The following is a 23,937-nucleotide window of genomic DNA, read 5'->3' as shown; positions in this document are numbered from 1 at the left end:
AAACCAGAGCCAGAATGAAGAGGCAATATACACCAAAAATTCCCAATTTCTTTTTTTTTGTTACAGACATGTTTAATCATCACATTGCCACGTCCCTTCCATACATGCAAAGAACAATATGAAGTCTGTACTTTCTTCCCCATTTTCTCATCAGAATCGGGAAAAGGAGAAAAAAACCCAGAAGGACAAGGCAAGCAAGAAAAACGTATGTTTCATTCCACCTGCATTGATACCACTCAGAGAATTCAGACTTTTTCAACTAATTCTCTTTAAAAGTTTATTTCATTTCTCAAACTAAAAATGGTATTAATCAGAAAAAAGCATAACAAAGATAATTCTGTGTCAGACCACACGTTTACCTGCTGCATTTTCTTTCTAGTACTAGCCAACAGCTAACAGAGGCATCAGCACGATGTCTATGCTGGACAGGCATAGACTGTTACCTCCCATCTTTTCGAAATTTACATCTCTGATGTCTTCAGTGATTATGCCTTAGGTTTAATAGCTAGTTACACACTTTTCTTCCATTAATCTGCCTTAATTGCTTTTTGAACTCAGGAAAACACTCAAGATTCTATGACAATAAGTTCCAAAGTTAAACTCCAGGTCTCTTAGGTAAAAAGGACTTCCTTTTTCTTTTGAATCTGCCTCCTGATAATGCAAGCATGAGAGGCAAATAAGATTATGGAAACCAGTCTTGAGTCAAGAGGAAGTGGAAGTTGGACTCCATGATCCTTATGGATCCCTTCCAACTCGAGATATTCTATGATTCTATGACTGTTTCTCTATTCATCTTCTTCCTACATTTTTCCACACCACACATTCCCCCATCAGTCACTGCTTCTTCAGATTGAAAGACTTGTCATGCACGAATCATTCCATTGCTTTGTTCACTCTTAGCACCCTTCCCTGTATTTCTCCAGTTCGTCTCTATCATCTGGAGACAAAGTTTAAAACGGCATGCAACATTTAAATACTCTGTACCACAAGAAGTCCTTCCTCAGTGCTCATAGCTAATCCACAGCCTGCTATTGCAGATGTGAAACTGGGATTGTTTTTCCAAAGTGCATCACTTGGCATTTATCTACACTGAATATTATTGTTTTGTCTTGCTGCCATTCAGTGTCACGGGTGCTAAGGTGCTATGTTACCCTTTTGCTTACATGCTTAGTTTATTTTTCCTTGGTGCCTTCTGCCATATCAGAGTTTGACAAGCAACAAATCTGTTAGTTTTTATACAAAGTGCTTGTACAGACTCAGTCATAAGACAATACAGTAAACTGTAAACTGTTCATAAAGTATTGCTAAATTTATGGAGCACACAATACTGTGTCACCCAATCATAAGAAAAAAAAGCTATTTTGCACTGACCCCTAATGCAAGCTAAATTTAAGATATTTTAAAACCTACTGATCTTTTTGCTACGAAATGAGAGAAGGAAAAGGATGTTTTTGGTTCTTTCCACACATCAGCTCGAAGAGTCATCCCTGAAGCCCAACCCTTCTGTGAGAATAGCTAAATATAACTCCTTTAACACCTCTTGTGATCAAAACTATGAAGAGCAGACTGTTTCAAAATAACCTTAATTAAGTCAACACAGTAGCAGAATGAACTACTTAGATTTGATGCATCTCTTCTCAGGACAAGCAATATAGCTTTGACATGGAAGATACTTGAATATTCAAGTTGTACTCTGATATAGCAAGACCTGGTTAGACTTCATTTATGAAGGATTCTTCGATCATCAAAACAAAACAAAGTAGCTTTTTCTAAACAACTGAACATCTCCTTTGGGTCCTTACTGGCAGTTTAAGATACACTTTGACAAAGCAGCAGCATCAAAGCTTTAGACAGAGTTCTGGAGGTGAACTGGAATAGGTAGGAAACAAGGAGCTATTCTACAAACAAAAACAGCCTTAATTATGGGAATATACAGTATCTTGAGAAAGGGGACAAAAAAAAAAACAGACAGACATTCTTGTGATATAATGGCTTGTCTACTTTCACCGACTAAAACCAAATTGAATTAAAGTTTATTTCAGTGCAGAGCTCACTTTTAATGAGGACTGGGCAAAGCTAAGGTAAACAGGGTCAAAAAACCTTGAAGTTGTTAAAAAAAACAGTCATTGGACATTTTTCAGTCTTCATCCATGTTCATCATCATCATTACGAACAGATGCTAAATATTATTCAAAATTCACAGTCTTAAAAATTTTTCATTAGCTTAGGCATAAAGGGGAGTAAAGATACACACACGAGGTAAATGCTTTTATACAAACACAAGTGTGACTAGCATTCTGATCACCATAGAGCAGATAATACTTGAATACTTACTGGCCTTAAACATTTTAATGTCTGCAGCAATATGCCATAGGTAATTTCTGAATTTCCTTACCCCCATAACAAAACTTCATTGAAGTTTTTGAATGCAAGTGTCTTGGAGTTGGAACAAAATTTGCAAGTATTGGAATAAAATACTTGTCTGTAGTTCTGGAAATTCATTTTTAGCTTTTTCAAGTTTTTCTCCCTTGTTGAAAGTTGTTTTTTTTGTTAAAGCAGACATAGCATCATGTTACTAATCCACCCATTCAAGTTCTTGCACTATACTCATCATTGCAGCAACTAGTGAACAAGTCATCTAGAATGCTTGTTTAGACAAGACACCAGGTAATTTGGAAACATTTTTCAAATTTTATATTATGGGTTTCTTTTATCCATTGTGTAACAGTTGTGAGTGTCACATACCCAATAGAAATACTTGGAGAATTGTCTTTAGAAATGGTCTCATTGATAAATTTAACATTTCAAGTTGGCAGCTACTCTGTGTTTATGGTTGTAAGAATTTTGCTCCAAGAATTAATGTGCATATGTCCTCTTACACTTGCTAAATTAGATTTTATTATTATTATTTTTAATATTTCTCATTCGTATTGTAACATAATGAGAAACTGCAACTCAAGTGCCATGCAGTATCGGACAGGCTACCAGTAAAAAGACTCAACATGTAAAAATTTCCAAGCCCAAGCACTACAACGTTTTGGTTAGCAAAACTATACAATTAAAGCTTAGAAGGTACTAAAGTAGAAGATGCTCCAGAAGAGAAGCGTCAGATGAGACTGCACCACTATGCACATTTCACTTGAAAGTTCCGCTACCATATTCTTCCATTGCCAACTGAATACTGAAATTACCTTCAGAACATTATAAAAACCTTCCAGAAGTTGCTGAACAAAGAGTTTTTAGAATGTTTTTATCGCTGCTACAAAATAATAATAATAAAAAAAAATCCCCACCCACAGCCTGATATGCAGATTTTTCACATTTGCTAAAAAACAACAGGTGGTGGGGTCAAAATGCAGAGTAGAAAATTCTAAAGTAGTTTCGAGCTCATAAAACAATTATTACTATGGTTGTAGTGCTATTACTTAATGCTACCATTAGTAGTAATACTATCAGCAATACTAATGCTGCTATTACTGAAAAGTATAAAGCAAGAAAGAATACAAATTACCTGGTGAACCTGAATTTCCACTTTCAAAGCCTCCTGTAGAGTCTGCAGCTCCATTCTCTACCTTCTCCACTTTCTCTAGAAGTGTCTTTGCTGATTCCAGTGCCTTTAGTTTCTGATTTCCTCTACAACACCAGTGCTACAGAAAAAAAAAAGGTTTTCTTTTGGTTAGTGAAGGAGAAAAGTCTATTTGAAAAAAGGAGATTATCACAGGGCAGGAATTTAGTAGTGAACTATGTTCAACTGCAGCTTTCTAGTGTAAACACAAACAATGTTTCCAACACAAGAAATCTACAGGCTGTACAAAATGCCTGCCGCAGAGTTGTTTAGCCAAATTCGTTACTTCCCACATATCCCAAAGTTCTCATACTTGTCCCTTATCTTAGTTTGCAGGCAGCTACTTCCTACCAGTATCCTATTGCAATTGCATATTAAATTAGAAAATTTAACTACTGAGAGTGTTTTAAAAATCCGTGTGGATGAGAAAATATTCTGGAGACTAAAATTCTGCAACCCAAATGTCATTGTTAAACGGAATGTAAGGCATTAACATACTTCCATGATACTTTAGAACTGTTCTTAGATGGGATGGTCTGCATGCAATTTGACAGAACAACATTACTATAGTAATAACCCACTGACTAAAGTTTGTGCTGAGCTAGTCATTTCAGTTGAAACCTATTTTGAAGGAACACAAGATTGATATAAAGAAGCTTATTCAAAATCATTAATTTTAAAATCTTTTCCTTCTACTGGAATTCTACTTGTAGAACATGAGTACAAGTTTACTATTTTCACTTGTACTACAAACAAATTAATCCCCCCAACCTCTGACATAGAAAAGCATTATCAGCCATACTTCTAAAAGCCTTGAGAGTTGGACATGAGATTTTTGTTCAGAATTAAGTCAAAAGTATCAGCTTCTGAAACAGGATTAAGATTCCTGTTTCCATCCCATATGCTCAAATCACAATGGAATCTGTGTAAAAACTGGATGAAAAAACATCTATAAATACATACACATAAAAGCCATTGAAAACATTACATAGCAATCTTTCTAGTCACTTTTCCATGCAGACACCGCACATTAAAGAATTGCTATAGTGTTAAAATAGTCCCATTTTTAATTTTTTTTAAAATTGCTCACAATTATTGTACAGGTATTGTAGCCATCTCAGAGGCCTTCATTGTTTTCAAAAGGATATTGACAGTTTAGATTAGACATGTAGGCTGTAAAAACAGAATAATTCTCATAAGTTAAAGAGTTTTATTTTAACTTTGTCTCGCTACAATACACTGAAGTGCTGGACAAGTTTGTGAACTCCTGAAAATAATAAGTTTGGGGGAGTGAGGGGGGTGTAGGGTGTTTTGTTTATTTAAATTAATTGTTTCTCTTTCCTAACAGAAATGTTACCAAAAGAGAAGACTATAAAGGGGTTTTAAAAAGCATTAAACTCATTCTTTGTCAGTGCTGTCTGCTGTTAGCTTAAAGTTACTTATTTAAATAACAAAGGCCTGATCAGACTTCCTAGTCAACACATGGAATGACCTTCTGCAAGGGCCTCTCCCACATGTGACAGAGACGAGCGAAAACAGCTGCCTTTGCAGCACTACTCTCTATAAAATTGTAATTTGTATCAAGGGATACATGGAAATTACATATAGTTCCCTGTTCTATTACCACAAACAGTAATGAGAAAACAGAATCCCGGATTATTACTTCCACTCACTGACAAGAACAACTATAGCCTGCATTAAGTCCCTGCCACTGCAGTTTCAAAAGAAACCATGCTTCAGAAAACCACATGGGAAACTGCCTAATGAAAACTGGAACCCACTGCTGAGGTAAAAAGTCCTTCATAAGCCTTGGAAATTCGATTTTGGGGTAAAGCTACAGGCAGATATGGCCATAGTTTCCTTCTCATTCATTGAAGATACACTGAGAAGGCACTCATGACGAATACCTAGTATCACTCTATAACTACATATTAACTTCAAAGTTAAGTGCAAAACAGCACAAGAGACTATCTCAACTGAGAATGTAAACAATATCCATAATTTTAATACATGTGTCTGTAAAGCCCAGTAGTTGTTCATGGGAAAAATGACATGATACTTCTGTAAAAAAAAAAAAAAACAAACCAAACACCAACATATAAAGATTGAGCAACTACTATTAATGCACAACTTAATTTGACAGATAGAAATAGTATTGATGGTTCAAAAAAAAACTAATCCAACCTAATTTCCTAGATGCCTTGAACAGCTAGAAAGATTTTTCAAAGTTAATTTTTAAGATGTTTAAGAAAAAAGTGATAGTGCTTTGCAGAAGCAAGTGGTTGCTCAGCCTAGCCATGTTTACAGGGGTGTAGACATGAACAAACGTAATTCACTGTCCTGTTGAGGAACATATATTGTGACAAGTAAAAAAACCAAAACAATTCTAGTAACATACCAATCATTCAGTTCCATCCCAAAATATTTGTTACAATTTCAGATTTTTCTTTCATTGTAATTTAAAAAGTTAGATTTTAAGATTCCTTAAAATTTATTCCTTCAATATATACAAGTTTTAAATAGGTGCCATACTGTAACATCCTGAAGAATTCATTTCTGTTCATAAGATGGAGGCTTCCAAGAAAAGGCAAGAGAGATTAACAAACTTTTGACCTTTTTTTTTTTTTTTTGGTAGGTTTTCTAACTCTTCCTACTTCCCCTCCTCCAGCATTCCCATTATAGCCTCAGAGCAACTTGCTTTGCAGTATCATTTACTTCCAGTTACCTTCTGATGGCAAGGTTACACTGAAACACATTTTAAACACAGGAAACAACCTCCTCGTCAAAAATTAAGTGTCTGATATGTAAGGAAAGAGAAGCTAATGCTGCTCCATCAGCAAAGACCACACAGTAAAGAATGATCTTTTGCAATCACCTCTGCCAGCTGCTGTACTTGTTGGCTAGCAGCACGTGTGCTCCTTAGTAAAAGAAGAATCAGGACAAGCAATTATGAGAATTTTGTTAAATTACAAATAAGATACCATATATTTGGCATAGCATCCCAGCTGAGGCATTCATCACCATCATCACTTTAAAGACAAGGAAACAGACAAAGGACAGTGAAGAATTTATTAAGAGGTTCTGAAGTGTTCTAAGCATCTAAATCATTGGTGGGGTGGGAGAACACATTAAATAAGATGTTCTTTTAAAAATTTGTTCAAGTTGCTGACTTCTGAATATGAAATATATACAGTTGTTATTTAGCTGTACAACTTTAGAACTAAACCACTCCAGAACATGCCCTTGTAGCTTCCCTCCCCAAGCAGGAATAGCTATCCAAAGTTAGCCCTGTCCAAAATTCCCCTGAAGTACCTTGAACACTTATTCAATGTTAATTAAAAAAAAGGAAAAAAGTGATCATTCCTTATATCCAAATCCTAGACTGTATTTTTTTGTTTTATGCAGAATAATGTCTAGAAATATCTATGAGGGCAGTTTGTTAAATATCACTAGTATTTCCTCTGAAAGCTACCTAGAATACCAAATCTAAAGATGTATAAAACCGTCCCTGGATTAATCATAAAACATACTGCATTTTCCACTTTACTCTTACGACAGTAGAAATATTTTAATTAAAAAGCTTGTAGGTGATTGAAATTGCATGGATGGGTTGGTCTGCAAATGTCCCATTAGTTTTTAAAGGAAAACATGCAAATGCCTTATTCAATGCTAGAATCAGTGATTTCCAAAAGAAAAGCAGAGGATTGTGGAGTAGATGCATCTCTTGCACATCAGACAAACTTCCAAGCTTCAGCCAGGAAGAACACTGAGAGCAAGAGGTAAATTTGCCATTCCTTGGATTCATTTCAACTATTGGAGGCAGCAGTCCTCCATTCAATTTCTTGCTGGCACGCATTTGTTATAAATAATCCCTTATTTCTTACGTGGTTGCTTCAAGACTTAAAATTTCATACTTGGATAAGTACCCCAACACATCACAGTTAAGGTAGTAGATGTTTATATACTGTATAAATATTCAGAGACTGAATAAAACCTTAAACTCTACAATAATGACATCCATTAGCACTTCTCTATTATTATCTCAATTAAAACCAATCCACATCAGAACCTCTAAAATATCACAAAGCTATTTAAACTATGGCAATTTGGGAAAGTACAGTAAAAACACAGCTCACAAGGTATTTATATATAAAAAAACCAAAGGTAGGATCCATACAAAAGCCATGAATGCCTTCTGTGTGTACAGAAGGATTCTAAATAACTTAGAATTTTGGACAGAAGTCTTTCTGCAGCAAAAATCCCTTCAAATAAATTTGGTTTTCACTTTACACAGAAAAAAAAAGTTAACATTATTATTTTTGAATAGATGAATTTAAATGTCCACTGTACTTACAGACACTTGGGCCCAAATCTCAGCCCTACAGTGATTTTATTTATAGGACTGGGGCTTCCATCAGTAACATTTATTTTTTAAGAATTAATTTCTGAACATAAGAAGGATTTCAGTTTCAGTAAACATCAAACTTTTCCAGGAATGGATGCCAGCTCTTTGTATCATCTATTCTTAGGTAAACCATCTTAGCCCTGGGAAGAAGTACTTACCGGTTTTGAGAAAGTTATTCCCTTCAGCTCTCTACCTCCTCCTACAAAACAAAAACAAAACCAAAACAATTACAAACAGCTTAACTGCATCTTGAAACAGAAAAAGAAAATTCAAAGGTGTGGAAACTTGGGGGGGTGGGTGGGAGTTGTTTGGGGAGGGGTTTTCTGTTTGGTTTTTCAGGTTTTGGCTTTTTTTTTTTTTTCCTAAATGCAGAAAATAACTATAAAATACCACTAGGAAAGAAAATCTGTTTGACATGGCAGGAAAAGTCAAGGAGATCTACAATTCTAATCTGGATTAAAATACAAACTATTACTGTCACTAGGAGAAGAGGAGATTACAGGTACAAGCTTTTCTAGTTCTGTGCGAGACCTGCGTCCCCCTCCCCTGGGGAAAATATCTCCTCTCCATCACATTTATTAACATCTAAATCACAAGCCCTGTCAGTTGCCACAGCTAAATATGACAAGGTTAGCCGCCCCAGACATTTGCCCACCATGTTTGCTGAAGATTATACCAACACAACAAAGATGGTAGCGCAGGTGGTGTGTCAGCGCAGTCACTAGAGCTCAAATCCCAGAGTACTAATGTAAACTGAAATCAATGGCAGTTTAAGCTAATATGCTAGGTCATGAACCGCAGAGGCCGAGAAGATACACTGCCCATCACACTGCCTGTGTCATGGGAAGATCAACATTTAACAGTGGAGCAAGGTAGTACCTCTTAAATCATCCTCATATGAATCAGAAAAAATTCGTGAGTCAGAGTCCTAAAGAGATAGCTAAAATATAAATGATAACTCATTTGCTCAATTACTTTGCCTGATGCTAAAAAAAGCCTCCAAAATACTCCAATTTTCTAGTAAAATACTAAAATATTAGCCTATTTTAAGCTTCAACTCCACAGCTAACAAGATCTTCGCAGATACTTTCCTATCCACACATAAGTCATCGCAGAGCTGAAGTTTAAGCCCCAGCTGTATAAATAGATATGGCAGTAGAAAACCACATAATCATCTCCCTCTCAATGGAAACCAGCACAAGTGGAGGAGTTTACATTTACTAACCAGCAGAACCAGGGTGCTGATGAACACCAAGAACAGAAAACAGGAAGCCTGCTGCTGGTAGTGACTTCAACTACTGATGCACTCCTAGACTCAAATTTTATTGTGCATTCTGAACAACAAGATATTACAGAAGATAAGTTGTCAAATTAATTTTTGAGCTATTTCAGGTTAGTTTAAACAACATCCAACTGTAAGATGGTAGCATATGAACTGGGGAGGATGAACTATTTTGAGGCTATATTCAAATTCAGTGCATTTGCTCTGGAAGCTACAGAATTTGAAATACCCTTATTGTTGAGGGTGCTGAAGAGACAAGTGTGATTCTCAAACTCTTGTTGTTTCTTTGTCAGTATTAAAACCTTAGTTGTCACCTCCACCTCCCACTATCAATCAGTTATACCACTGGCCTAAAAAAAAAAAAAAAATCTATAGAAGAAGGTCCTTCATCATGCAAGCACTAACTGTCCCTTTTCAACAAGCAACTACAACTGCATCTCCACCCTATTAATAAAAACATAAAATCTCACTGCTGTAGATGACTGACTCTGGAAAGCTAAACAAAATGGTCAGTACTACACACCTGCAAATACGGTCTTAGAATAAGACAGCATGATTTTTATTTTAAAAAATAAATATATCAATTTACTAGTAGCACAAGTACACAATACAAACTGAAGAGAAAAATGTCACTTAAAAAATAACAGCATGATGAACTGTTCCTGCCTTCCTTTCCCCCCCTTATATAGAGACTTGCCTCCATAACAGAACCCTAGCTTCATCAAGACTGAACTGTGCAGAAAAAAACCGCACAGTTACAAATCTTCAGATTGCATTTAAACACTCTGAAGGGCTGCAACCCCAGGCTGAGAACCCAGGGGCTCCTGAGGACAAAGTTAGGAACACCAGGAGTTTAATCGTGACTAACCGAGTGATTTGCTGTGTTGCCTTGGAGAAGTCACTTACAGAGGACCTAGACAGGGAATGGAAATACATTTGCATCCTCTTCTGCACGTAATTTACTACAGGCTTTTTCTTAAGTGTTTAGAATAGGTTAATGTTTGAAAGTCAAGCCTTTGGAAATACAAAATACTTTAAATCTGCCCTCATGCAAGTATAGTATTTTTACTGGCATCTCTCTCTCATTTAGCAGAGAGGACAAGCTTAAAGAATGAACTATCAGTTGAATAATTTCTTTTCATTCTGAGTTTTCAGTTTGCATATATTCTTTTAATTCAACATCTAAGCTCTACAGCAAATAAAGAATTGGTTTCATCATAAGCAGCACACTAACAAGAGCCACAGAAAAACTTGTGCCTGATACAGGCAAGTCTTCTTAGAGAGGGAATTGAGACAGAGAAATGAAGAACAAAGATCCAAGGTTGGTAACCCCAAGTATCTTAAACAGACTTATGTTTTTCATTGCTCTTAACATTCTTATAATAGAGAACAGTTTATGACCAACTAAATCTATAGCTTTGGTTCTTGACAATTCCCTGCATTTGTGGCTACTGGGAACCAACCTGGAATGGTATTAATGAAAAAGGTACCACATAAAATCTGCTCTATAGATGAAATGAGATTTTCTTTTTCACAGCAAGAGTATGTAAATAAACTCACACTGCCTCTCTCACTACAAAACACATTAGAAAGTTAAGATTAGACAGCTCACAAACACCCATATCAACAGAGAAGTCTGAAGAATTTAGCATTTTGCAGGTTTTCTTAACAAAAACTTCAGGAAGTAGAAATGTATCACAAAATCTCAGCTATTCATTTTACTGAGGCTGCCTTTTGAAGGCTCTAGAAAAACGTGCTGTAAGCTGTCCGAGGTATGAGTCTGCATGGGTAACTCAGATTATAACAGTATATTCTGCAATATTTAGGGGTTTTAAAACCCCAGCTCTGGGAATCATATTTCTATATCCACCTCTTAAGAACACCATTGTCTTCCCCAAACATACATACGATCAGAAGAAAAGCTTCAGCTATGCTTACCTATGTTTACTACAAGCTAAAAACAAAAAGCAATTAAAATTAGCATTAACCAAGTAAAACATCAGAGTTTTAGAAATACATTTTTCTTAGTGAAATTGACTGTTGAGAATCTGATGTTAGTGTTACTAACAGGAAGGGTGGTTTGATATATACATACACTTAAAGAAGTAACACCCACACACACACCCCCCAAAAAATAAAGGCTCTTAACCTTTTCAACAACTCTAGACAACATACGTAAGGAAAAATACACCATCATTACCAAAACAATCATATTCTGCAGATCAACTTTAAACTTCTTGTTGAAGTTTGTAAATAAGGAGAAAAGTTACTCATTTCATGGGACTGTTAAGAAAACAAAGACCTCAAACACAGAACTCCTATGTTTAAGGCTTGGCAGCCCCTGAGGATATCAGAAAAACTACAGGTGGTGGTCAAACATTTTAGCACACAGCACCTGAAGGTTTAAGACTATTTAAATGCTAAGTATCTGTATATTAAGATGTTTGGTTACACCAATCAGATGCTTATTATTACTTTTAAGTCATACAATAAAGCTTATGCTACTGTAACCAGAGACTCATCTGGGAAAAAATGGGAGAAATGAAAAGTCACATTTGGCCATTTTTAGTTAGCATTTTTCCTAACTCTGGCAGCTAGCACACATTTACTGTTAAACCATGTAACTTTAATCAGGAACTTTACGTGTACATATCACATTACACTATTTAATTATGTATTTTTTACTTTTTTGCCAATAGGACCTCAGTCTTGTTCAGTGCACAGGACGGACTCAGATGAAAAAGGAGTAGTTGTTGTGCACAGGCAATTATGAGCCTGACATTCTTTCACATTTCAGAGTGTTACTTGACAATATTAAGGGTAAAGCATTAATTAAAAAGTTAATTTTGGGGGTTTTTTGGGGTGCAAAATACACTGCACACAGAAAGGATTAATAATTTTCTCTGGATCTCTGCCTTTAGATGTGTAGTCCTCAAAGCAACAGCTCTTCTTCCCATATTGGAAAGGCATCCTGTATATAGAGAGTACTCTATCAGTATCTTCTAGGAAAACAAGTCATAAGTTACTTTATTGTGATTTTCAAGTCAGAAATGAAACAACTCATATTCATTAACAGAACAAGATTTCTGCAGTCTCAAGAAACAGACAGACCAAACACAGCCCAGACAGGGGGTACACAAGCTATTTCAAGTTACATTATTATAAGGCTCACATTTCAATGACCATTGTTAGCAGCGCTGGTGCTGTCGCTTCTGTGATTAAAACCCAAGCCTCCCATGTGCCAGTGCAGGGAATCTGATCTTGCCGTTGTGCTGCAGCTGGGAGAACTCCCAGTCAGCCCCAGTAACACATGCCAAGCAGGTGGCAAAGGGACTGACAGGATTGCCCAAGATAACTGAGACTGCACTGAAGTGTACCAGCCATGCCTTCCAGTTTGTCCATCTGCACAACTCCTTTGTAACTTCTCTCTCTTCCTTCTCCCTATCCACAGACAATACTAGTGGGTAACTCCCACTAAAAAGGTCAAGGAGCTTGGATTTTCTATTGATGCATGCAGACAACTTCCAGGATTCAAACTACAAGCTTCGGTTCTGCCTTCAAGTTCCTTCTGCTGCTAGGATTAGCTATGAAACAGATGCAATTTGCAGTTTAAGACATCAGAAGCTGATTTCATTTAGGGATAGATTGCTTCACCTTCTCTAAAACAGTGTATAAAACCATCAAACTACGTTTAAATGGAAGTGTGTGACACCATCATTCGTCTTTGCAGAAGCAGTACTATATTTAACACACAGAAAATGTGCTAGAAGACTCATCACAGCAAAAAAGACCATCCCTATTGTAAAGGCAAAAACCACTTCACAAACTGATTTTTAAAATACCAACCAAAACTTGCCATGACAGTCGAACACATACAAGCAGCTGAAGACTACTCTCTTAGCTCTGCTTGTCCTATGACTACAGCTCTGATAGGCATTAATAATTCTTCCTGAACACAGTCTTTCCTGGCATCTAGGGCGTGGGGTGGGGGATGATATCATGCTCTCTAGCAAAATGAAAAGCCACATTTGGCCTAGTGGAAAGTTAGCACAAGTATTTTTTAAAATCTCAGGATCATTTCTCCCACCTGAGCAGATTTAAGGCTTTGCACTTTTTACCCACTCACAAACCTCTCTTCTTTGAACAGTCTTAGTATATTTCTTGAATCAGAGAAGCACGTCCTAAAGCCACTTACACTTGAAAGAGAAAAAGTTTCCATAATTTAACTCGCCAAGGATTAACCACTTAAGCCATCTTTAAAATAAAACACTCATCCTCCCACTTCTCACACACATATACCTTCCCTCCTTCTAAAGGAAAAAAAAAAGATAAGATTAAAGTACTGCCATTTAAAACAAAACAAAAACAATCCACAACAAATTCAACTCCCTGCTTTTCTATTTCCTTTCATATGATAAGGCATTCAGGGAAACAGATTATTTTTTTTTTTTTAATAAAAACTAAACTAGAAAAATTACAGGAAGACTGCCTCTCTAAACTATGGCCATTAGTAAGCCTGGCAGAAGTTCTTCCTGACTTGATACCAAGGGCTCAATGTATTCCCCATCTAATCCCTTCTAACATTCATAAAGTTATCATCAGTATAATTCTGCTTTTTTTACCCAGAAACCAGTGTACGGGGATGTTTTACAGCATTGTTGCATTCAAAAGTTCTGGTACAGCAGAGAGAGAAAAATTAACAAGAACACTAAGCCTCACTTTGCTCAGTGAGTTACCATTCACCAGTTTCCAAATAAACACAAAACCATCTTCTACGTAGCGTGGCTAAACTCCTACTCATGTAAAAGGCTGGACGGCCTGAACTTTTATTTTAGTGAATTACTTTGTTATTTAGAAGGATTGTTTATCTGTACATACACTAAGAGGAAATGGCAGTCCTAATTAAGTCTATAAGTTTAGTTATGCTTTACTAACAGTGCAATAGCAAAGTTTAGTATTTGAAGCAGGGAGCCAAGGATTTTTTTGCAAAAATTAAAATATTTACATGATATAAAGATATAAAACAATGGAAGGCAGAATTCAGTGTTTGTTTCTAAAAAATTTTGCTGCATTCTCACATATTCCATTAAGTTGCTAGAAATGTAGGGGTTTTTTAGAAAATAAAGTTTAGCAATTAAACTTCAAAAAAATGTCAGTTAATCTGTTAAGTCTTAGAACTGGAATTTTTTTGGTTTTTTTAAATGTTATTTTCAACTTATTTAGAAAGTATGCCTACAGCTAGGAGGGAAAAAAGATGAAAGATGAGTAGAAAACAGGAGTTGCCTGCTCCCAGCTCTACTAGCTCACTGTTTTGTCTCAAAATTTATAGGAGATTCAAAGGTAAGTTATTTGTAGGCTAGCGTTTTGTTTGGGGTTTTTTGTAGGGTTTTGCTTGTTTTTTTAAAAACATGCCCAGAAAAATCAGTTCATTAACCTCTACTGTTCTTAAGGTGTGTTGTAAATTTCTCATTCTGGTCATTGAGAAGTTTCTGCCCTGCTTTCATACTTCAGAGACAGAGGACTATTTGTGGAAAAGGAGACAGAGGAGAAGGAATTGCGAGGAGAGAAGGCTACTTTCTAGAAAAAACACACACAGGAAATCCTAGTAATTGATTTAACAACTGAAGATGCAAGGAACAAGGAAAAAATTAAGAAAATTCTACACTGGTACTGATTAAGGTATTTTTTCCCCTCGAATTCAACTTCTGTGATCTCTGATTTCTTCTTTTATTCTTTTAAAGATGAGGAGAAATTTCATATTGAGTGCCAAACTATCTTTCCCCTTCTAGCAATCCACTTTATCTTGGAAAGAACTGTCTTGCAGGAAGGATGTGTTAGTGAGGCAGAAATGCCTTAAGAGTTTTGGGAAGAGGTCCAGAGTACAAAACGAGATGATTTGGGTAGTGCTGCAAGACTGCAGGCACGAAATGCAAAACTAGAGGAATCTCTGATTATCACTGGAAGTGCTACTGCACTTCTGATGGGGAGAACTTCAGGTATGTGCACATCCTCTGCTTGTACAAACTATTCTTTGAATTTTATCTATTTACCAGAGACCTTCAGAGGGGAGGGGGAAAAAAAAAAAAAATCAGAAAGCAGCCGATGCCTCAACCACAAACCAGTGACATTCAAGGACAACTACGGCCTTCCATTTCCACAGCAGAAGTGCTATTAACTCAATCTGCCAGCAGGGGGAAATGCCAAACAAGTGAAAAAAGTTAAAAGAGCAAAACACTAAAAGATGAGGAATAAAATTAAACAAAACAAACCAATCCCTCCCAGATATCCCCAGCAGTTAAGGAAGGGCAAGATCCTACTCCTGGAGAGGGGAAGCAGGATAAAGGAGGTATATATGACTCAAAATAACTGAGTATTTTGCTCATTCTTCCAGGCTTTAGAGAGGAAATAGTGAAAGTGACAGTCCAAAATATAAGCATTTAAGAACAGTACCAGCAAGCAAAAACAAGCTTTCAGTTTCAGTGTTAGCACAGAGTGACTGCAAATCAATTAGAGTTTTCTTAAATCTAGCATTTAAATGAAGAACAAAGTTTTGTGATTACACAGCTGAGAGAACTGAGGTCAAAGAATATGAATTTTTAAAGGACTATCCAACACAAACGTATGAACTAATTTATTTAAAGTGAATATATATATATTCTAGAAAATCATTCTGCATTACAGAAGATTTCCTATTACATTTATACAGAATCCCAACAGTCTGGACTTTTTTTTTTGCTGAAGAGATTTCAGAACAGCAGGGGTCCCATTAGATACCCTGTTTTTCCTTCTACCTTATAAATATTATCAGTACACCATTTCCATGGTTACAAAGTATAGTGAAAACTACTTAAAGGTGGTATCGGTTAAGGGAATAAATCCCTGTTAAACACATTTTGATGAAGGGCAACTTGCATGCAACAGACAGGAAATAGACATTACACAATGCATTTTAAAAATAAGAAATAGAAAACCAAAATGTGAGAATTTGTTGAACAAAGACATTTAACATGCATCTACAATGAAAAAAAAAGACAAGCCCTGCAATCACAAGGACTATAGTTTAAAGCATCACAGGCTAAGAACCACAAGGAGCAATGGGGAGATTTTCAGTGACAGATTTATGGAGATAAGCTATGCAAGCTTCTACTGATGTTACCTTCCCACAAACATCAGACAGAAGCTAGGTACACAAAAGTAATAATAAGCAAACATTAAAAAATGCAGATGAATTGTGATTAGTGATTATATGTTAGGGCACCTTACAACAACATGCAATCTTTCATACTTCCCTAGTTATAAAGCTCTTTCAAAATCAGATACTGTCCCTTCAGTAAAGCTCTTCACTCCATGCGTCCATGAAACCTGCTAACTGAATGATAGTTCTTCAAGCACGCACAAGGAAAGATTAGACCAACAGTACATCAGGAGGTTTAAGTAAATCCCAGTTCTGCTCAGAGTTTATAGTTCTACCCCCAGTTTCTCCACTTTCATTTAAATTATGCTGCAGCTGGAACACTCCCACAGGCAGCTAATCTATCTGACCAAGGCTCTCCTTTATGTTCTCTTCCAGCTGTGAAGTCCTACCACCATCAGTCCACACTCTTTTCTTGGTTTGGTTTTGGGTTTTTTTGTTTTGTTTTGTTTTTTTTTTTGGGGGGGGGGGGGCCCAGTGTCACACTCCGCAGAAAGTTGAAGTGATTCACAGATCGGTCTGGGGAGCACCAAGCACAAGATTAAGCAGCAGAAGGGAGACTTCCTTCCTTCCTTCAGCAGTCATTGAGTTCCAAGGGTGCTATAGAGAGTAATAGACTGAGCACTTTGATGCTTTCTTTTTAACTAAAGCAATCATCAAGGAGTCATCTTTCACTTTCCCCACCTGGTCAGAAGTCTGACTCATGAGTTATGTTTTCAGTGATCCAGTCATGTAGACATGTTCTTTTCATTTTGTGACTGGAAGACCTACAGGGGGACTGGGGAAAAAGAGGCATCTGAGTTTGCCAGGCACCTGATTTCTGTACATTCTGCTTGTTACTTGAGCAGAATAGAAATCACTATTATTTTCTGCTTATCATCATTATGGCACAGGGAATAATAGTTCTTGTTTATTGTATTGTCCAGTAAAATTAAACCAACCTGTGCTGTTTTTCCTATGGGTCAACTTTCATGTCAACATACTGGAACAAGTCCTGCTCCACACTTCCTGTCTGGCACAGTTCTTATAATAAACTGGCCTCTTCAATTTAATTATTTTAGCACATGCATTAAAAAATAAGCCATTTCATGTATATATAAAGTACAGCAGCATAAACTTGAAAATCACCTGCTAGTGTACATTCTTGTGTTCTGTATTTTACGATGCTGAAAAATACTTAAAAGAATATAGAAGCTTATTTTATCTTTTGTAGAACTTTTGTTTTAACAGGAAGCAAGATGGCTCAAAATGAGAAACTATAAATTCTTGCCTTTACAACACTACAGATCATTGGCCCTAATATGTCACAGGCTTCTGAATAATTGTCAGAAGACAATATGAAAATGATTTGTTAGTGAACAGACGTTCACGTGACAAAAGTATCAAAGAACAATTGTTTCTTAATCTGTCTTCAAATTTTAAGAACAAGATGGAAAAGGCAATGCTTCTCACCTGCTAGAAGGGATTTTTTTTCTAGAAAGAATTCTGGCAACTTGATTTCACACAGTTCTATGCAAATAAGTCTCAGACTTCTGTTGATTTTATTGGGTGCTCTGAACCCTGTAAAAGGCGGCTGGGACCCTCTGCTGCAACCAGAAAGGTATCACATTTTCCTCTCCTCTTGAATAAATACAACACCTGTTCCAAGTACAGCCTTCTAACATTTACTTAAAAAAAAAACCCAAACCCAAAAAACATTCTCATTCTACATTTGAATTTGATCTGCTTTTTAGTCAAACTTATTTTGTTTCACCAGCTATTATTTCATTGTACTATTCTGGCATTCCTGATCTCCTGAGCACAGAGACTCACTAATTAAAAAAAAAAAAAAAATCAACTTAAGAACCTCTAACAATAAGTACAGTATGCTCTGTGTATAGATTAAATAAAGAAAATAAACAGCATTAGGGTTTTCATGAGTTTCTAGTTTTGTATACTGATAAATTATGATAGAGCACTTAAAGGCATCAACATGCTTTACAAGTAGTCTAAACAAAAAGGCAGTAAACAGAATTAGGTAAAACATGCTTGTTTCAAACTCTGAACTAAACAGAATATTGAAAGCTCCTTTCTCTCCCCCTCCATCCCAAAATAAAAGTGTGAGTGAGAAGGGATTTCATTACATTCTTAGAACTGTTATAAGTGAAGTTAAATCCAGCCACTTGCATTTAGCATGCAAGCTGTACACACTCCCAAGTACGTCACATTGAGAAAACACACTTGCCGAGCTATCTGCCTTCCCAAGGCCTCCAACGCAACTGTCGCTAGGCCTCAACCAGGTAGGTTCTGTGTGCAATGCTGCTGCAGACGAGCAGGAGTCCACCCCTTTTCCCCATTTCCCTTCAGATTTAAGCTACCAGACCATTCCAGCATCAGCTTTTTTTCCTCTGTTTCCTTTAGCTGTAGTGTCTGTATTTAAAAAGATGAGGGAATCGCAATTTACTGTGCAAGATTTGGCCCTATTTTTTTTCTTCTTTACTACACCAGCTACCCTGCAGCTTCTGAGCCATCATCAGCTGTTGTTTTTTGTTCCTTGAATGCAACAGGACTTAGTCTGCCAGGCTGCATCACTGTTTTCGCAGCATACCTCTAAGGGGAAAAAATCCTTTCCTCGCTTCCTTCCTGCTGGGCTCTGTGAACATTCAGATTTCCCCATTCTCTCCACAGATAGACAAGTCCAACAGTGGTTCAATATTCACACATTTTTCTCTCTCAACACCAATTCCTTACTCCTCTGTTTATTTTCATACAAAAACTATTAAATAAAAGTGCAATTAAGTGGTGGCCCGAGTACCTTAAGTGTTCTCTATAAGAGAACTTTATTTCTCTGCCAGGTTAATCCCATTTGCCAACTACTTTAAGGCCTTTTACTTTACCTAATTCAATATTTTTCAGCTCTTAGAATTCCTGTCTACCTTGTAGCTTTGCAACACCCAGGTTAAAGACAAAAAAAAAAAGTTTTGTCTCCTTATAGCATGAACTTTCTCATCCAGGCAAGATGGAACAACACTGAGATAAAAACCACATTTTTTAACAGCTTTAACCTGAATGACATTTTGGGTAAAGTACTTGATGCAATACAGTCTCATGAGACTGACACAAAACTACTGGAGAAACACGACAGCATGAACTAAAGATGAATTCTCAAAATTCATGTTCCCCAAGCCAAACAAAAAAGGGGTAACATTCTGGAGGTCAAATATTTATCAGAATACTGCATTAAAAAAAAAATAATCTAAGACCACTAAGACTTAGAGGTAGGTAAAGAAACTCACACTTTACCTGCATAGTAGAGGCAAAAATGGTTTTGTTGTACTTTTTCTTTAAAAATAAGAAATCCACACCAAAAAAATCCCCACAAAACAAAAAAGCCCAAAACAAAACCAGCCTCCCCCCCCACCAAAAAAACATTTTGTTTCTTCCAAGGAACAGTCCACAGCAATTAAAAATTAAAATATTTCCCAGACAAACCGGAGTATATGCAACTTTTCTTAAAATATATGATTATTTAAACAGTGATTTAACTAGCTCCTTGCAATGGAAACCCTGACAACACTTGACACATAAAACATTTATGACAGAGTCCGAAGGAACTCACTATTAGACAACAACCAACAAAGAGAAGATGGAGAAGTGAGAACAAGTTTATATACACACCTTCAAAAGATTTATTTTCTCTTCCCCATTACAGATTTGTTTTCTGATCTTGAAATCTGAGCAGCCATTTCCCCCTCTCTGTTCTGCACAATACACCTGAACTAAATTACAAGGTTTATTTCAGTCCCTTGTCTTCCAAGAAAGACCTGCCCTAGAAGGAAGGAAAAGCAGGAGGACACCACTCTCCACACCCTTTTCAGCCCGCTCTGCTGCAAGGTAACATATATCCTTGTACCAGGCAGGAGGTATTTCAGTTCCCAAAACAAACGAACACATTTTAAAGAATTCTAAAACAAGAGGCATTTAATGTCTCGGAAGTCACTCCTAGTGAATAATAGTCCCTATTGTCATTTTAAACGGTGCTAAATGATGTATTTTCAAATCATCTATTGGAGAAACATTAAGAATTTCAATTATTTCAGCCCTTTCTATTTTCTCAAGTTGCATTAACAAGCACATAATATCTGGCACAGGTTCTGTGGGGGAAGTGGCTTGTATATCATCCTTTCATACACACTACAGGCCCCAGTCCTGAAAGAAGGCAGGATGCTAAGAAGTACTTTTTTCCTTAAGAGGACAGGATAGTTGTTTAGTGAACAGACCAAAGGACCCTGGGATCAGGAGTAGCACGTGTTGCCAATTTCAGAACTAGTTCATTTGAACAGCCTCTGTCAAGTCACTTGCAGTGTTTCATCTTCCAAATACAAACCCACAATAATGAGACCTGGTTTATAACAATGTAAATATTCATTTCTTGGCTTCGTATCTTTTTAGAAGTGTCTGAATAAAGTTCACTAATACACAAAAAAATGTTTTTTCCAGGTAGAGACAGAGAACCGAAGCAAGCTTCAGCTGCTTAGGTTACATGTGCTACAAAACCAAAACACATTATTCAGACTTCTCATTCATGAGCATCTAAAACTGTCAGTCTTACTTTTTCAAAATCTGCATAAAAGTTCTTATATGAGCAGCCAAGGTAACAGTAATTTTTATGAATTAAACTTTTTTCAGTTATTAAGTTCCTGCTGCAGTCACACAGTGCACTAGAAGACTATTCAAGTTCCACAACATATTAATACTAGCCTACCAAAAAAATTTTTTTCCACAACTTGCAAAGCATCACAAGTATGCACCCACACAAGAGCACAAGCTGCTAAGAGCTTCCAAATATAATAATGTAAAACTATAATTCAAATTACCAAATGCACAAATAGCAAGGAGGTTGAAAGAGGGTTGATTCCCCCAACAATAATCTAAGCCACCTAGATATCTGAAAATTTGCACAATCCGTACACATTGAGCAAAGCTGAAGTAAAGGATGGAATTTCTTCAGCAGGTAAATTGTTACAGTCCGGATGTCACATCTGCATGTTCGTACATGAAGCGTTAGTCGCCTTGTCCTCCAGGCTAGAAGTCTTCTGGACAGAAGTGTCTGTCATAGCCCTTCTTCCTACCCCTTAGATATAAGAAAGGACGCATGTACTACTCTGTCAGTCTAATTATTTAATCCCCAATCAATACTTAGAGCAGCAAGGAAAAGGTAAATTCACATGTAGAAGCATAATAATCAAAAGCAGCACTGCTTTCTAGCAATATTTCTTCTCTGAAGAGTGTCTGTTCCCACTTTCCTAGAAGTTCAACTAGTTAATACAAAGTCCTCCAAAATCAAACTGAGATGTTCTAGTTAAGTGAGGATTAAACCTATGGGAGTTAACACCTGCCCTTTGCCTGAACAGTCAAATTGCCTTAAAACCAATCACAATATCCCTCATTGAGATCAATGTTGGGCAAGTGAAAAGTTTTAGCTTTCAACTCTGTTTCAAATAAAAGCTATGAAAATCCTACTACGATGACTAAAAGAGATAAGCAGTGGATTCTTGATATTTATGCAAAAAATAAACTTACAGGTGGTCATAACAAAAACATGACAGACTTGGTTAAAAAGGGAAGACAGGGACTTCCACAAACTGGAAGAGGAAAGAACTGAAAGACAGAGGCAGGAAATGCCCCTACCTACCAGAGGTGATATATTTTATGTTACTAAGCTTACAAAGCACTGGCCGTTTAAACTATTAGAAAATAAAAATAAAAAAATGAAACCACCCACATCTCCAAGTAACATTCTCTTCTAAGCATTCATATAGAAGATTGCAATCTTAATGAAATGAAGTTTTTGGACATCCAACTTCAAAGCAAAAGAAAAGAGACACTGGAATATATACATCTTGAACAGCAAAAGGTTCAAACACCATGTTGCAACAAAACCAAAAGGAAGGTGAACCCATTTGTACATTTCACACCACCGTAGAGCAAACTATGAGAGGACATTCCCCCTTCTTAAGAATATATTAAAAGACTGAAAATAAAACATTAAACAGTCCAAAAACTGGGAAGTTACCATCAAAAGGATCAGGGTTCAGTCTGTGAACATCATTTTAACTGATCTGGCAAAAAGGGAGGTTGCAGACATTATGATGCTTTCCATTATTCCAGATAGTTAAAATTAAAGCAAACTTCAAAGAGTTATAGAGGATCTGATAATACTGAATGATTGATTTTCATTTGTCATTTTATTATCCTGTGTCAACAAGTGCAAAGTAACATACTTGGAGGAAAAAATAACCCTAGCTATAAATACACAACGATGAGTCTAAACTAGGCATTACTACTTACAAAAAAGATTTTGAGATTATTGCAAGCAAACAGTTCAACTCCCAGCAGCAAAAAGTCAGAGAAAATCTCAGAAGGTATTAGAACAGAGAACAAACAGGGAACATTCTGCTGTGATGCACACTGCACTGTAATTCTGGCTGCTCCACCTCAAAAAGGTGAGAGCTAGAAATGGTACAGAGAGGAATGACAATTGGGGAGCACATTTAAAACAAATGAAACTATTTTTCTTGCATCAACCCACCACGCACACAGAAAATGCAGTTAAACCGTGTGGAACTTGCTGCTGTGGAACACTACAGAAGCCATGGATATAAATGAGTTCAAAAAGGCAGCAAATTCACCTATAAATAGTTTGATGTTGCTGTTCACAGTGCAATAGCTCAAACGTAGCTTCCATCTCAGTCAGCAGCTAAACAAGTGTCTGTCAGAAATTTACTGTTAATATTTCAGCAGCTGACAGAATTCAACCATTTCCTACGCCGTTCAGTCAGCTGCTGCTGCTGGCCACTGATAAAGGCAAGATGCTGGATTAGATGGACATTTGGTCCAGCACAGTATGTTAGTTCTTACATTTAATCACGTTGAGCAGCCATACCGGTATATGTCTTGGGTTGGTTTGGAGGTTGGTTCTTCTGGTAAATAAACCAGGCTATAGTTCAAGCAGGTAATGTTAAAAGGAGAAATTGTAACTTCTGAAGCAGTAATCAAACTGGTTTGTTCTTATTGTGTAACATAATGAAACACTGAAATAAAGACATGATCAAATATTCAAGGGCATTGGTGTTTTTTTTGTTGTTTTTATATAACTCATCAGAATGCTGAAAAATTCTCCTATAATAAGCCCATCACTAATCAGGATGTCAACCCAAGGAGATTCAGGCAGTTAGTTTCTCTTAACTGAGAAAGACCCAGAAAGTTGGAAAGCAGCACTAAACATAAGCCATGGATGTTTGCTGGAAAAACTGCCAAGACCCATTTAAGATTGGCAACAGTTTGGCTTCCTCCCAGCTGACCAGAGGAAAGATCTCCTGAACCAATGGATTGAAAGGAATATGTAGATGAATGTCTGACTCCTCTCCAAGAAAACTGAACTTGCCAAAGTCATCAGGTCCTGTCTGACCCTGGAGCGGTACTGGATGCTCTCCTTTTTTTAATAAGGAGGT

General features: G+C 36.7%; 1 protein-coding gene across 13 annotated transcripts in view; it reads right to left on the bottom strand.

Moving 5' to 3' along the window:
* The window catches only part of PHF21A (PHD finger protein 21A), a 130,101-nt gene that overhangs the window by 89,510 nt on the left and 16,654 nt on the right, over nucleotides 1-23,937 (bottom strand). For 12 of the 13 annotated variants that reach the window (XM_054826514.1, XM_054826513.1, XM_054826500.1 and 9 more), the window contains 2 exons: nucleotides 8,129-8,169; nucleotides 3,512-3,647 (listed from right to left, as the gene is read on the bottom strand). In XM_054826514.1, coding sequence (XP_054682489.1) covers nucleotides 3,512-3,565 — 54 coding nt within the window. In that variant the 5' untranslated portion in view covers nucleotides 3,566-3,647; nucleotides 8,129-8,169. Of the gene's footprint in view, nucleotides 1-3,511; nucleotides 3,648-4,367; nucleotides 4,500-8,128; nucleotides 8,170-23,937 lie in introns of those variants that run through there. The other variant, XM_054826506.1, reaches the window with a different exon arrangement.

The sequence above is a fragment of the Grus americana genome, chromosome 5, assembly GCF_028858705.1.
Source record: "Grus americana isolate bGruAme1 chromosome 5, bGruAme1.mat, whole genome shotgun sequence".
NCBI lineage: Eukaryota > Metazoa > Chordata > Aves > Gruiformes > Gruidae > Grus > Grus americana.
Note: the sequence above shows the minus strand (reverse complement) of the source record. Positions and strands in the feature narration are given on the sequence as shown.